The sequence below is a fragment of the Leiobunum rupestre genome, chromosome 10, assembly GCF_980474605.1.
Source record: "Leiobunum rupestre chromosome 10, qqLeiRupe1.1.hap1, whole genome shotgun sequence".
NCBI lineage: Eukaryota > Metazoa > Arthropoda > Arachnida > Opiliones > Sclerosomatidae > Leiobunum > Leiobunum rupestre.
The window spans coordinates 26,478,605-26,493,409 of NC_143393.1; the positions used below are offsets into that span (position 1 = coordinate 26,478,605).

A 14,805-nucleotide genomic window follows, 5' to 3' on the forward strand; every position below is an offset into this window, starting at 1 on the left:
CATGGTAGCACTTTATCATAGTTGGCCGTTACTAACATATTTCGTTTTCGTTAGGCTACAACACGCTTGATTAGTCAAGTCAGCCGTATTTTCGAGAACAAACCAAACACTCCGAGTATAATATTTCAATTCTTAGCCTACTTAAGAAACTGGAAACGCCGTTCTTATGTACACAAAAAGGAACTTTCTAATATTTCTTAAATTATCGCACAAATATAGGAAATATAGTAAAACTATAATACAATTATCGCAAAAAGCGTACTATATAGTACGTGATTGAAATTGTAGTACGGAAAAATTCGAAAGGTATAATTATCGAAATGTACTATAATTATAGTACGGTTGGCAACGCTGACGTAGTGTGAAATACAGGGGTTTTTGAGGAATTATCCCACTTAAAGTATCCCCGCTTTGTAGTGCTCTCATTTGTCATATCTACCAGAACGCCTTTCGTGAATCTAAGACCACGTACCTCATTATTAAGAAATTATATTTTAATAAATATCCAAACTATAATGAAAATAATTAATGTATAGATCGGATATTGTTGTTTATATGTTAATTAAGTGTGCATTTAAAAAATAAACACTAAATATGAAACAATAAAGGTTTCAAGTGAGAAAACCTCTTCAGGGCAGGCACGCTTCCTCTACTAGACTAGCGCCATGAGCGAGAAAGGGAGAAGCTATGGCGCACCCTACCAAACAAGGAGGGCTAGTATGTAGGATATGTGGTGAGATATTTTTAACAGCTGATGCAAAACGATACTACACTTTGATCGTAGGCAAATTCAGAAGCTTATTGTTAAATTACAAAATATGCACTTAAGTAGGAAATTATCCAGTTTGTTGACACGAATACTACACTTTGATCTTTGGCAAATTAAGAAGGTTATTTTTAAATTAAAAAATATAAGCATTTAAATAGGAAATTATCTATTTTGTTGACACGATTACTACACTTTGATCTTTGGAAAATTAAGAAGCTTATTATTAAATTAAAAAATATACGCATTTAAATAGGAAATTATCTATTTTGTTGATGCAAATACTACACTTTGATCTTAGACAAATTAAGAAGCTTATTATTAAATTAAAAAATATACGCATTTAAATAGGAAATTATCTATTTTGTTGACACGAATACTACACTTTGATCTTTGGCAAATTAAGAAGGTTATTTTTAAATTAAAAAATATACGCATTTAAATAGGAAATTATCTATTTTGTTGACGCAAATACTACACTTTGATCTTAGACAAATTAAGAAGCTTATTATTAAATTAAAAAATATATGCATTTAAATACAAAGTACGTAATTCCAAATAAGTTAAAAATTAATTAGAGGCCCTAAATATTGATTTTTCAAACCATTGAGGAAAGTGAATTATAATTTTTTTTCGGGCTATAAATAGTAAAAGCTGCTTCGAATTCCCGAAATAATTAAAACATCTTTTTGAAAAAAGATATTTCAGAATTAGTGAATATTGAAGTACACATAAAAAATATATATAAAAAGTTTAAAAACCAAAATAACAAATTTTTTATCAGTTAGGCTAATACCCAAGGCACCACCTTAGGCCCAAGTCATCAGTTTCTAGTCGTCTTTTCTTTTTTGTTCGCGTGGCTTGCAGGGCTTGCCACCACCCTCCTACGCATTGTAACCATGCCCCCTGAATTAAAGGCTTTAAAAGTCGCTCAATGACTTAGGCCTAAGGTGGTGCCATGGGTATTAGCTTAGCTGATTATTATTATTATTATTATTATTATTAAACTGGTGGCCCGGTTATAATGCATAGGAGGGGTGGTGGCAAGCCCTTCATGCCACGCGAGCGAACAGCTCTCTACACTGACTATTACCAATAATCTAGCTCATCTAGTCTATTCTACTTCATATTTGTTTGGATTAATAAAATGAAAAAATTTCAGTTTTAGTTATAAATACAATTATTATAAATAATAATTTATTTCATTATAATAAAAAAAAATCAGATATTTGAAATCTGGGGCGATTTGGCTTTCAAAAATTGGTTTTCCAATCTCCGGGATAATATTTAATTCCTAAAATTTCAGGGGTTTGAATTCCGATAGCGAATGGCTTCGCGGAAAATACAGGTTGAAAACCACTATGTTAAAACAACAGAGTCGTTACAAGATGAATCGCAGATTAATTCATCCGTATCCAAATATCATTGACTGTGACTTTAACCGCTAAAAGTTCGCGTGAAGGAAAGGTTTGCTCGCGAATCTTTCGAGTAGCTTATAATTATTATCGGAAATCATAGCAGTAGAATTCTAAATAAAGATATATTTGAGGCGTATTTGGGTAGGAGGAGTTGCACCGATTTTCTGCTGCATTGGCAAGAAAATAATTACAGGGGTATTTCTCTTTTCTACCGTAGCGTGGCGCGTTTGTTTCATTGGCCGGAACCGAATCGCGCGTATCCTGAAATATTAATATTTAATGCACGATTAGCCACGGTAGATTCGCCTCATTATCCATACTTTTACAAATATTAATGGTGCTAAACTGATCATTACTTTTCAAGGGTAAAAATACGATTTTCATTAATAATTTTTGGATTTTTATTTTTATTATTATCAGAAGTTTATATTATATATTTTTTCCAAGGAAGTATCCATTTAGAATTGAAATGTGTACTTGCTTAAGCCTGTCTAATATACATGAGCCTATGAAGGTAAATATGAATCAAGCAAATTACATTAACGCGATAGGGAGATGAGTTTGCAAGTTCTCTCCCCACTGGTTAAAGGGAGTATAACCTTCTCAGGAATTTGGGGCAATACATAACTCCCTCCCCCTCATTTTTCTATCCGCGTCAACCACGAGTTATACGTAGTATGAAATACAGTGATTTTTGTAGGAATTATTCCTTTAAAAGTAGATAGTTTGGTAGTGCTTTAATTTTTCTCAAATCTACTAGAACGCCTTTCGTGAATTTAAAGCCACGTTATTGAATGAATAAATATCCAAACTATAATGAAAATAATTAATTTATAGCTCGGATATTGTTGTTTATATGTTAATTAAGGGTGCATTTAAAAAATAAACACTAAATGTGGAACAATAAAGGTTTCAAGCGAGAAAACCTCTTCAGGTCGCGCACGCTTCCCCTAACAGAAGAATTGGATGTTTCTACTATCGTTCTAGACTAGCGCCATGAGCGAGAAAAGAGGTTTAGTTACTTCGATTTCCCCTTCCCATAAAAACTAGTCGCGTGGCATGAAGGGCTTGCCATCACCCTCCTACGCATTGTAACCTGAGGCTACCAGATTTAAAGGCATTAAACGCCGCTCGATGACTTGGGCCTAAGGTAGTGTCTTGGATATTAGCCTAGCTGATTATTTTACTTTCCTCATAAGACTATATTTAATCAGGGTAGCCACATTTTTTACAGATTCCAATTCCCTGACTTTCCAGGTTTTCCATGACCATGACCATTTCCGGAGATTTCCCCTGATTTATTTTGCGGCACAACTTTGTATTTTTTCATATATATTTTAAAAAATGTTTCCAGTTTGCAACCGAATTTAAATTTACTGACATTTTCCTGATTTTTTTGACTAATTTTTAAAATTCCCTAACATATCTCTGATTTTTAGATTAACTTTTAAAATTTACTGTCATTTCCCTAATTTTTAGACTAACCTTTTAATTCCCAGCCATTTCCGGGATTTTTAGACTAATTTTTAAAATTGCCTAATTTTTAGACAATGTTTAAAAATTCCCTGATTTTATTACTAACTTTTTAAATTCCCTGACATTTCCCTGATTTTTAGACCAACCTTTAAAATTCCCTGACTATTCCCTGCTTTTAAGACCAACTTTTAAAATTCCCAGACATTTATCTGATTTTTAGACCAACCTTTAAAATTCCCAGACATTTCCCTGGTTTTTAGACCAACCTTTAAAATTCCCAGACATTTCCCTGGTTTTTAGACCAACCTTTAAAATTCCCAGACATTTCCCTGATTTTTAGACCAACCTTTAAAATTTCCAGACATTTCCCTGATTTTTAGACCAAGGTTTTAAATTCCCAGACATTTCCCTGATTTTTAGACCAAGGTTTAAAATTCCCTGACATTTCCCTGATTTTGAGACTAATTTTTAAAATGCCCTGATATTTCCCTGATTTTTAGACTAATTTTTAAAATTGCCTGATTTTTAGACAATTTTTTAAAATTCCCAGACATTTCCCTGATTTTTAGATCCATATTCAAATTCCCTGGTTTACCAAGTACCGTGGCAACACTGTTTATACAAGTATTTCTAATACCAGAAGTAAATGAACCATAGCATTCCAAAAAATAAAAAAAATATTTCTGAATATTGACAGATTTAAACTCTTTCCCTCAATTTTACGATTATGTCTGGCAGCGAAACCGGCTTCGACACCCTGCCGACCCAGAAAAAAACCACTAAAAAACTAAAAACAAACCCAACGAGCTATTTCGGGTCTTTTAGTACACATCGTAAATCATTTCTAAGCCTGCACCTCCACCCGCAACGAGAAATATGTCACCCAGAAGATTATAAAGCGCGTCATGAAAACCCGCGAGCAAAGGCCTAGAAACTTACTTTCAAACGGTATATTCGTGGAACGCGAAATTAGGGTTGGGTGTTACGGTCGGCAATCCAGATAAGGCCACCTACTGTTTTTATCAAAGTAAGCTTAGGATTAGCTCCCAACTAAAAAAGCTTTAAAAGGTTTGCCGCTCTCGAAAAAGTGTGCCAATAAATTCGTCAACAGCTAAGATTTATTTCAGACCTAAAATCTTGGGAAATTATTATCTTAGCGCGAATAATTTTGGCTATATTATAGTCAACATCAGTTTCGAACTTGAATGTTAACCTTTCTTCGTATTTGGCACTCTGTAATAACGGTTTAAAATAAGCTCATCGTGTCAATAGAAGTTAATAAAAATAAAGTAAGTGTTCCATTATAATATTACGCTACCTAAGAGCAAAAGTCAAGCAAGTCAAAACACCCCCATTTTAAGAACAGCGACCTTTTAGTTGTATATCTATGATAATTTCAATAATAATTTAATAATTACAATATACTAAGAAAATAAGGTTAAAGCAATAGGAAAATTAAATATTAAGTCAATTTAATTTAAAAACCCTCGAAGAATTATTTCGAATTTGTTTCAAAAGTCACGTGTCTCGACTTGCTTGACTTTGGCTCTCAGGTAGCGATAAGGAAAAGCATCTTATTGAAACTTTTATTTTATTAAATATTATTTTAGTTTTACTAGCGTAGTGATACGCGATAAATCTTTGTATTGGCATTAAAGGGAGTATAACCCTACCATTAAGACCAAGCTTCCGTTAATTCTCACTGGTGGCGCAGTAAGATTTTCTACTACGTTCTAGACTGTAGCGCCACGACTGAGCAATAAGGGAAGCTTCACCTCCCTTTAAGGTATGTGGCGCCACATATTTTAAATATTTTTTATGTTTTTTTAATTAAAAATGGTCCACTTGCAGAGATAACCCCATTATTTTAAGTAATTAAAAAAATAAAATGAGGTAACATTTCCAGAAAATTTTCCGCAAATTGAAAAAAATTACTTATTTAAGGGTTTTTAATGTTTCAATATATCGTATCAATATAAAATAATGTCTAATATCAGTAAACATACCACAAAACATTAATAGCGTTACATTGTTTTTCAGTTTAAAGCTAGTCTAGAGCTTTAGTTTTACTTTTAGATTCGAAAAAATGAGGCGAAAATTCCGCTTTATTTAAATTTGCAAACAATATTAGACTAATCATGGAATGAAAATTTTTTTTTATTTGTTTCGGAAAAATACGGAAATGTTTCCGACATACAACACTACTTATAAACTTCTCATTGGGGATGTTGGAGATGTGATATACTTCTGGTAGCGCGCTTGGGATAAAAGTCTAGAGTCTGGGATAGTAGCCCATCAAGATAATTAGAGAAGCTAACATAAACAACAAACATGGTGAAGAGGATACAGCCCACGTTATTAAAATGATCCTTGTTCTTTTGCCAACGTTATAGAGCGAGGGTTTTACGCTCGCATTACGTAGAAAACAGAGTTGAAAGATTAAAAATAAAATAGTATTCCTTCGGAGAGGTTTACCAAAACTGCTTTTCTCTGTTTTTAATCTACGCGCTTATCTCAGAAGGACTCTGATATAAATAGATTTGGAAAAAAGCACCGAGCCCAATTATCAAAGGATACCTTAAAAGGTGCCTAAGTCTACGCGCACCCACGTAAGTTACAACAATAGACGACAACCAGACGCCCTCTATCGACAGAAACGGTGGCAGACGTTCCACTACGAAACGCGTGTTCTGGGATTTCGGAGTAGGGTAAGAACGTAAGTCACATAATAACAATAAGTATGAATCTTCGTATTCAGCTATACTAATACCCAAGGTACCACCTTAGGCCCAAGTAAACTATCGACTTTTAATGCTTTTAATAGACCATTCTACACTTACTATTACCATTAACAAGGCTCCTAGTTATTATTATTTTTTAATTATAGGAATTATAGGAACTCAACAAAGAAAATAAAGGAATTTATAGGTAAAAATCTCTTGAAAAAATAGGATTATATAGGAATATCTTCCCCGTAAAACCCCCTGGAAACAAAAGTCATATATTTTAAAACTTCAATATTTTCTTAATAACGTGTTTCAAAATTAAAATTGTTAAATAAATTTAGTGTTTTGTATTTTTTTGAAAAATCAATAAGAATGCCGTAGCGCAGCTTACAACATCAGGTAAATAAGTTTTAACCCCAGTCCTAATATTACTAAGTGATTTTTAAGGATTTCCTTTAAGTTACAATGTTTAGTACATTTATCATAAGCGTTTCAGCAGCTATCTAATGACAATTTTTAAAATTATAGGAATTTATAGGGACAATTTTTAAAATTATAGGAATTTATAGGGACAATTTTTAAAATTATAGGAATTTATAGGGACAATTTTTAAAATTATAGGAATTTATAGGGACAATTTATAGGAATCTATAGGGACAATTTATAGGAATTTATAGGGACAATTTATAGGAATTTATAGGGACAATTTATAGGAATTTATAGGGGCAATTTATAGGAATTTATAGGGACAATTTTTAAAATTATAGGAATATATAGGGACAATTTTTTAATATTATAGGAATATATAGGGACAATTTTTTAATATTATAGGAATATATAGGGACAATTTTTTAAATTATAGGAAATTAAAGGGCCAATTTTTTAAAATTATAGGAATTTATAGCGACAATTTTTTTAAATTATAGGAATTTATAGCGAAAATTTTTTTAAATTATAGGAATTTATAGGGACAATTTTTTTAAATTATAGGAATTTATAGGGACAATTTTTTAAATTATCGGAATTTATAGGGGCATTTTTTTTAAAAAATAGGAAAAATTTAAAAATATATGAATTATAGGTACTCTGGGATCCCTGCGTTAACCTCAACAAGTTTTTAACTAATTTGCGGACTAACCGACATCTTGCCAAGCTTCGACTTGGACTTGTATTCGAACTGAGTGGTAGTATATTTCACCTTGGCCATATTTAAACACCAGGGTGCTCTGTGCTTAGAATTAGAACTAGATTGCGCAATAGCTCTTAAAATCAGTTAAATGATAATTTTTACTAATTGGCATACTAATTGTTGTTATGTTCTTATGGTAAAAAGAGTAACTATATCACGTCATTTTACTGTGGTGGTTAATAGTTCGAGTCGGGCTAAAAAAAATTCTAGATAACCAGACGATCTTATCAGTTTACACGCTAAAAAGTGTAAGCAAAATACCTTGACGAATAGTTCATGAAGTAGAGTAATTATCTCCACCAGAACAAGCGTATAGTTTAATTCAGCGTAAAAGGTTGTAAACCTTTTGTTCCAGAACCAGCGAAAAGTATCCACCTAGTAACAACACTAGTTCCGTTGTGGAACTAGGTAAGTGGGGCGGACGATTACTGTTCTTTTTACGCATTGTAGTCTTGCGCGACGGACCTCGCGTCAAGTACAAGGTTCCAAATTCAACAATTTCATTCTATTAAAGTTTTTAAAAACGTTTCTGTACATTACAAATTTTAATTTTTCTTTAGTTAGATGTTTTTCTTTCTTAAGTAAAAAATAATTAGAACGCAGTCGGGAATTGAACCCGAGCCATAACGCTACGACTACAATACGCAACGAGAGATGTCGCCACTGTGCGGAAAAGAAGACGCTTCTGTTACAACGACTAGACCCCGATGCCGCGACATTTTTACTTTTTTGTCGGCGACGGCGTTGAACCAAAATTTAACGCCACGGCGGCGTGGAGCGGCGTTTATATGAAAATTAATTTTAATAGTAGGACGTTCAAGCAATCCTTTTTCTAGAAGTTAAAGACGCGATAGAAAAATAACTACATTTTTGTTAAAGCTGCAAACGGAAAATCTGGTAGCCCTGTTAAAAATATTATAAACCGTCGGCGGCGCACCGAAAAAACATTGGCAGCGGCGGCGCAAAAAAGATCGGCGTCGGCGGCGTTGGGGTCTAACAACGACTATGTATTAATGACTAATTCTTCCTGCAAACCGCAATTATATAATGTATGGTGAAACTCTGCGATATCAATACCTTATAAATATATCATCCCTAAAAATAAACTGGACCTAATCGCTAACAAAATGTCGCTGTTGAAGTTTTGAAGTTAGTCACAAGGGCGGCGCTATGTCGCCGCTCGAGAAAAACTAACATTTATTCTTGGCAGACGAAACAAAAAATACGTTAGAATGACGCGATGTGAAAAACGTCAACTAGAATCAAGAGCGATGTGACGTTAGTGTTTTAAAATGATAGGCTTTCTTAGGCTTTGAGCGACCTCTATTTCTCCCACGTTCAATCACGTAAGCACGCTAGAGGACACTGGAATCGACCTTTCAAACAAATTTGATTTGGTTCAGTTGTTTTCAATCACCCGGCCATGCTTTTTTTGCCAAGATAATAAACGCGTCTAAAACGGCGACCATAGAGTAATATGACACGGGGTAACGACGTTAGAAGACGATTTTTAAATACGCGAAATCTTACCAGATGGCGCCAAACGTAGCAATTTTAAATTATATATGAACCGCGAAAAATTGTATTTAAATTTCCGTCGAATGTTTAATCAGTTTAAACGATTGTTTATAGCCCATTAAAAAGTAAAATTTATGGCTTAAACCGCATAAAAAATATTGAGTGGTTAATTTTTAATAAAATAAAGAAATTTCGGGAAATCGAAAAGCGCGCTTCCGCCGTGACACCTGGTGAGAAGTCAGTGAGACAGAAAAAACGTAAAAGCGCGCGCTGCTGAAGACGCGGCCCCTTCCAGTTATAAGAGACTTAAGCCTAAATGGCGCGATTTTAAAAGTTAGGATAGTTCGCAAATCGCTCATACGGGGTTAGGGGTGCTGGCAGCAGCCCCTAAGATGGCGGCGAAAATTCAAACCCAAACACCTGGTGTTATTTTTCGTTTCAACTTTTTGGGCCAAAAGCTATTTTTTCAATACAAAAAAAACGTACGTGTTAGTATATTGAACGTCTTGTTAATCTTTTGATACGGAAATAAGGCCATATTTGGAAAATCTTGGCCGTTCCCCTTTAAAGTTTATACGTAAAAAGGAGTATGACCTTTTCAGGAATTTGGGGCAATACAAAATTCCCTCCCCTAATTTTTCGAACCACGTGTTATACGTAGTGTGAAATACAGGGGTTTTTGAGGAATTATCCCATTAAAAGTATTCCCGCTTTGTTAGTGCTTTATTTTCTCATATCTACTAGAACGCCTTTCGTGAATCTAAAACCACGTATCTCATTATTAAGAAATTATATTTGAATAAGTATCCAAACTATAATGAAAATATTTAATTTATAGACCGGATATTGATGTTTATATGTTAATTTGGGTGCATTTAAAAAAATAAACACTAAATATGAAACAGGTTTCAAGTGATAAACCTCTTCAGAAGAATTGGGTGTTTCTACTATCGTTCTAGACTAGCGCCAAACAAGGAGGGTTATACTCCCTGTACGAAAAGTGTTATAAGTTTGTAATAAATTTAAAAGTATTTATTCCTTTCCCGCCAGAAAGCTTAAAGTGTCGCCATCTGGTATAAATAAAAGCATTAAAATCCAACCTATAAGGGCTCCGCTTCTAATGTTTATTTCCTTATACTTACAAGTTCTTACGTTTATTTAAATAACTGAATTCAAACACTCACCGAAATAAAAAATAAACAAATCTGCAACCGTTACTAGAAATTCTTTTGTATTTTTTCATTCTTCCCGGTATATCATAACTATATATTCAGGTAAAGGAAGCTATTTAACCGTCAACCTTGAAAACACGCGTTAGTCTATGCATTTCTAGGGTTCAGTGGAGCGGTTTGCTACTTAAGAAGAAATAATTTTTTGTTGTTTTTTTCTCAAAGAATAATCCAGGTTGTTATCTTGTCAACATCGACTTAAACATTAAAATGTATTTATCATTATTTTTTTAATGCGAGTTGGATTAAGTAAATTACGATTAATCAGAATTTAGCAACTCGTTGTAAATTTAAAAGATTTTGTTTAAATTTCTAATTTTATACTTCCAAACACAGGGTTCGTACGAAAATTTCTGATCTAAAATCCCTGACTTTTCCAGGTTATCCCTGACCAATTTTTGACAATATTCCTCACCTTTTTGGTTTTATTTTTGGACATTTTTTTAATATTTTAGGTCAAACATTCTTTGTTAATGTGTGGTTTGGTTGACTAACTAAAATCCATGACTTTCTTCGAAATTTTTTAAATCCCTGACATTTTTCCTCCCTGATTTATCCAGGTTTTCCAGGATATCCAGGTTCTGTACGAACCCCGAAACAGTGCTTTCAACGACTACGTTATCCAGGTTGTAATTCTCAGGTAATCGAATATAATCAGTTGATGAGATCAGATTAATCTTTTATATTGTATCTGATTCATTATCCCAAGTATCCGAACTGAACTGATCAGCTATAATAAATCTCACCAGATTCAGCTAGCGGAACAGTTATCTGATTTATAAGTGTAATATATATGTAAATTATCTTGTGGAAAGCAAATTGAATTAAACATTAATTAAAATTAATTAATTAAACCTATAACATCGATAACTGTGAGGAGTCGGAAATGTGCTTGTAGTGAATTCAGATTATTTTCAGTTTTAATTTTGACCCTTACCAAATGAACTAATAATATATGAACGTAATTTGCGGGTAATCTGATATCTGATTTATCGCATTTATTAACTCAGTTCTGAGAATAGGTTGCAAGCACTACTTCGAAATAACCAAAAACTTGAATTCAACTTTAATTATCATAAAACTTAATTATTTAACCATTACGTAGCCTTACCTTGAACAGAAGAGTAAATCAATTTTACCCGGTTTTGTTGAAAATATGGTAATTTAGGTACTAAATCCTCATTTTTAGGGTCATTTAAGGCCCTTCAATAAAAATTGGGACTTTAAGGTATTCTAGGGACGTGATGTGAGCCCTGCATTAAACACCACCTGATCACCGTCATCAAAATAAAACTCAAATATTGCATATTTACCAACACGTTTTAAAAAAAAATTAGTATGCTTAACATTAATTTTTGGTACAGATGCTCAAAGATGCTTTGTGAGTTCAAAGTTAAAGTTCTTTTAAAAAAAAACTGAAAATAGCCGTCTGCCCATTCCTTAAAGGTTAATGCCACAAAAAGTTAATATTTTTTATTTGTAAGCAAAATAAGAAACTACGAATTGGAAATTAGACAGCCAGAAATTTCTGCAAACGTACAAACGATATTGTTTTTATTTCAAATTCCATACATAATTATGAAATGACATCATGATTAGGGACGGCTCTAGAAGCCATTATTAAGATTCTATTATAATTAAATATCGTAATATAAAAAATGCGTAAAAAAACATTCCTAATTTGGACATTTAGGCGGTTATGAACAAGCTCATTTTGTAAGAAATTAAGAAAATATGTGATTTAGTTTTTACCGAAAATCTACAATTAATAATTTTTTATACCCCTAATTAAAGGCAAATTTGAGCACCGGTACCAAAGATGCGACGTATTCATTAGTTCATTAGTTAATTAATTAATTAATTATCACAAAAGATTCATTTGGTAACGTAGGAGTGCAGATCTCAGCTAGTATTTTAGAATTATAATTTTAATAATCGCGATTTATTTAGGGCTTAAATTCCTAAATGTCAAAAAATGAGCTAAAACTTCTCGAGATCTGCTATTTCGTGATTAAGGAATTTCTAAGTAATTAAATTCTTTTAGGCTAAGAATTAAACGTCGTTAAAAGTCAAAATTTCCAGTGGTACCGGAGGTCATATTTGATTAACATCTACAATATATATTTTTTAAATATACAAAAAAATTGCTACGTACATTTTTGATGGGTTAAATTTATAAGACCGATTTTATCCATAAATAGACAATAAGAATAATAAGAATCATAAGAATAATAAAAAATGGTTGTGGGAAAAATATGGGCTGAGTTCTTCACTCCAGTATATCAAATGTCTTTTTTTTTTCAAAATGCTCATAAAATGCGCGTTTAAAATTTATCCAGAATATCTTTAACGTGTTCGCTGCTGAAAACAGACTCCAAGTCGGATTCGCTTACCTTAGTTTCGGAAGAGAAGGACTCTGAGTAGGACAAGGCGCTGGTGGACTTCTTGACCAAGCTCGAGCCCGAGGTGTCCTCCTCCTTGTAAGACAGCGACGACTTCTTAGTGCGCATGGACAAAGAGGTGTTGTCGTCTTCGGCGTCCATGGAGGAGCTGAACTTGGTCTTGGACAGAGAGTAGCGGTCGTCCTCTTCGCGAGAAGAGGACATCTTGGTGGACCTCTTGACGTTCATGCCGTCCTCCTGGTCCTGGGAGCTGGTGCGAGAGCTCATGCGGTAAGCGGAGGGTGGCAAAGAGGACTCGTCCTCGTCCTTGGAGGACATGCGCGCGGTCAAGCGGCGGGCGGAGCTGAGGGCCGAGTCCGCTTCTTCGTCGCGGGAACTCAAGCGGGATGTCCGGCGGATGGAGGCGATGCCGCTGTCCGCGTCGTCGTCCAGACGAGATCTCAAAGAGCGCCGCGTGCCTCCGACGCCGGCGAACGGGTCGTCGTCCAAAGCGGAAGTGCGAGAGGAGCGCCGGAAGGACAGGTCGTCGTCGGCGTCGAAGGAGGACGTGATGGCCGTGCTGCGACGGACCGAGGACAGAGCCGAAGAAGTCAGATCGCTCGAGTCCAACAAGGTTGAACGGGTCGATGTTCGGCTGGATGATTCTTCGCCAACTGACGAGTCAAAGGAAAGACCAAAAACGAAAAATTGTACTCGATTAGATCTATTTTTAAGTGGTACATTTGTACTTTTTACCTCTCCGAGGGGACTATATCCCGTAGGAGGGGTTTTACAATCATCTAGTCTGTCTGTGGGTTTGTCTGTCTGGGCTGCGAACGCGTACGCATTTTCGGGGCCAAGTATAATCACTGCGTTCGCAGTTTCTTGGAACAAGGGAAAAACTTTTTTTCCAAAAGAGCTCTCTTTTTGTCATTGGGTGTTGTACTACAGCACCACGGATACATGTTACGCTTCACTGAAAATTAGAAAATCTTCCGAGGAAAGGTATATTTTGGCTTGCCAACGTGATTAATACGTTTTCAAATTTTTAGTACGAAAATACGTTATGGATTTATTTAATCGTAATTAGTACGTTTGGAAAATTTATGATACGAATATAAGTTTTGATATTTTTGGAATTCGTTGAAAGTTTAATAAATAATATGTGGTATAATTTTGAATTATTCTTGTATGGCCATAATGGCCCTCTATTGAAAGCGACATTCAGACTGTTTTCAAGGGCATTGTAATTGTTGATTGCAGTTACAATGACGTATTCAAACTTTTGACGTTTAAAAAACGAAGAAAATTTGTTTCATAGATGACGTACTAAGCGGAAAATCGAAAAGTACTTTTTACCCCAAAAAATGCTTGAAAATACGTTTTGTGATTGGAGGAAGTACGATCCGGAAATCGCTCGTAACAACACTGACTCGGAGTATATTCAACTTCTATTTGTTACGCTTGACGCGTTTATTAAATAATTGGTACAATAGAAGTGTGTGTTTTGGGAATCTAACATCAAACTAATCAATAAAATGTTGTACACCTGATTAATGATTTTTTCACTTATTTCAACACAATTATTCGGTGATTTTGGTTAAGTAATTACATGGGATTTGAACACCTGATTACTTAAATAATTACAGCCCAGTAACCCTCCATACCTAACCTGTCTACGGTGGTTAAATCAGGGGCGTAGGAACGTTCTAGAAGTTGGAGGGGGCAAAGAGAAACGAAAAGGGGTCTGGAGAATGGTTTTTAATTTTTAATGGAGTGTAGCTTCTCCGAATGCATCTGTACTTTTTTTTACTACTATGTAAATTAGTGGGAAAAGACTGTAATTTAAACACAGTTGAGGTTCGATAAGCTTTATATGCTTTTAAAATCAGAATTTGAGCCTTTAGAAGATTTCAAGTGATTAAAAAGTTGAATGGGGCAATAACATTAGTTACCCCTCCCAGCAAAATTCTAAGTATGGACATTGCCCCCCCCCCCCTGGTTCCTACGCACCTGGGTTAAATAAATTAATTTGACAAACAGATATTAAACAAAACTTGAAAGACCTCGTGGAGTGTGTTATTTTGTCATTATCATCATTA

At 34.3% G+C, this 14,805-nt stretch overlaps 1 protein-coding gene across 1 annotated transcript in view; it reads right to left on the minus strand.

Annotated features, from left to right (window-relative positions):
* Positions 1-11,890: 11,890 nt before the first annotated feature.
* The window catches only part of LOC149925259 (uncharacterized), a 31,499-nt gene continuing 28,584 nt past the window's right edge, over positions 11,891-14,805 (minus strand). The window contains exon 10 of the mRNA XM_090160888.1: positions 11,891-13,377. Within this exon, the coding sequence (XP_090017014.1) occupies positions 12,647-13,377 (731 nt within the window). The 3' untranslated portion in view covers positions 11,891-12,646. The remainder of the gene's footprint in view (positions 13,378-14,805) is intronic.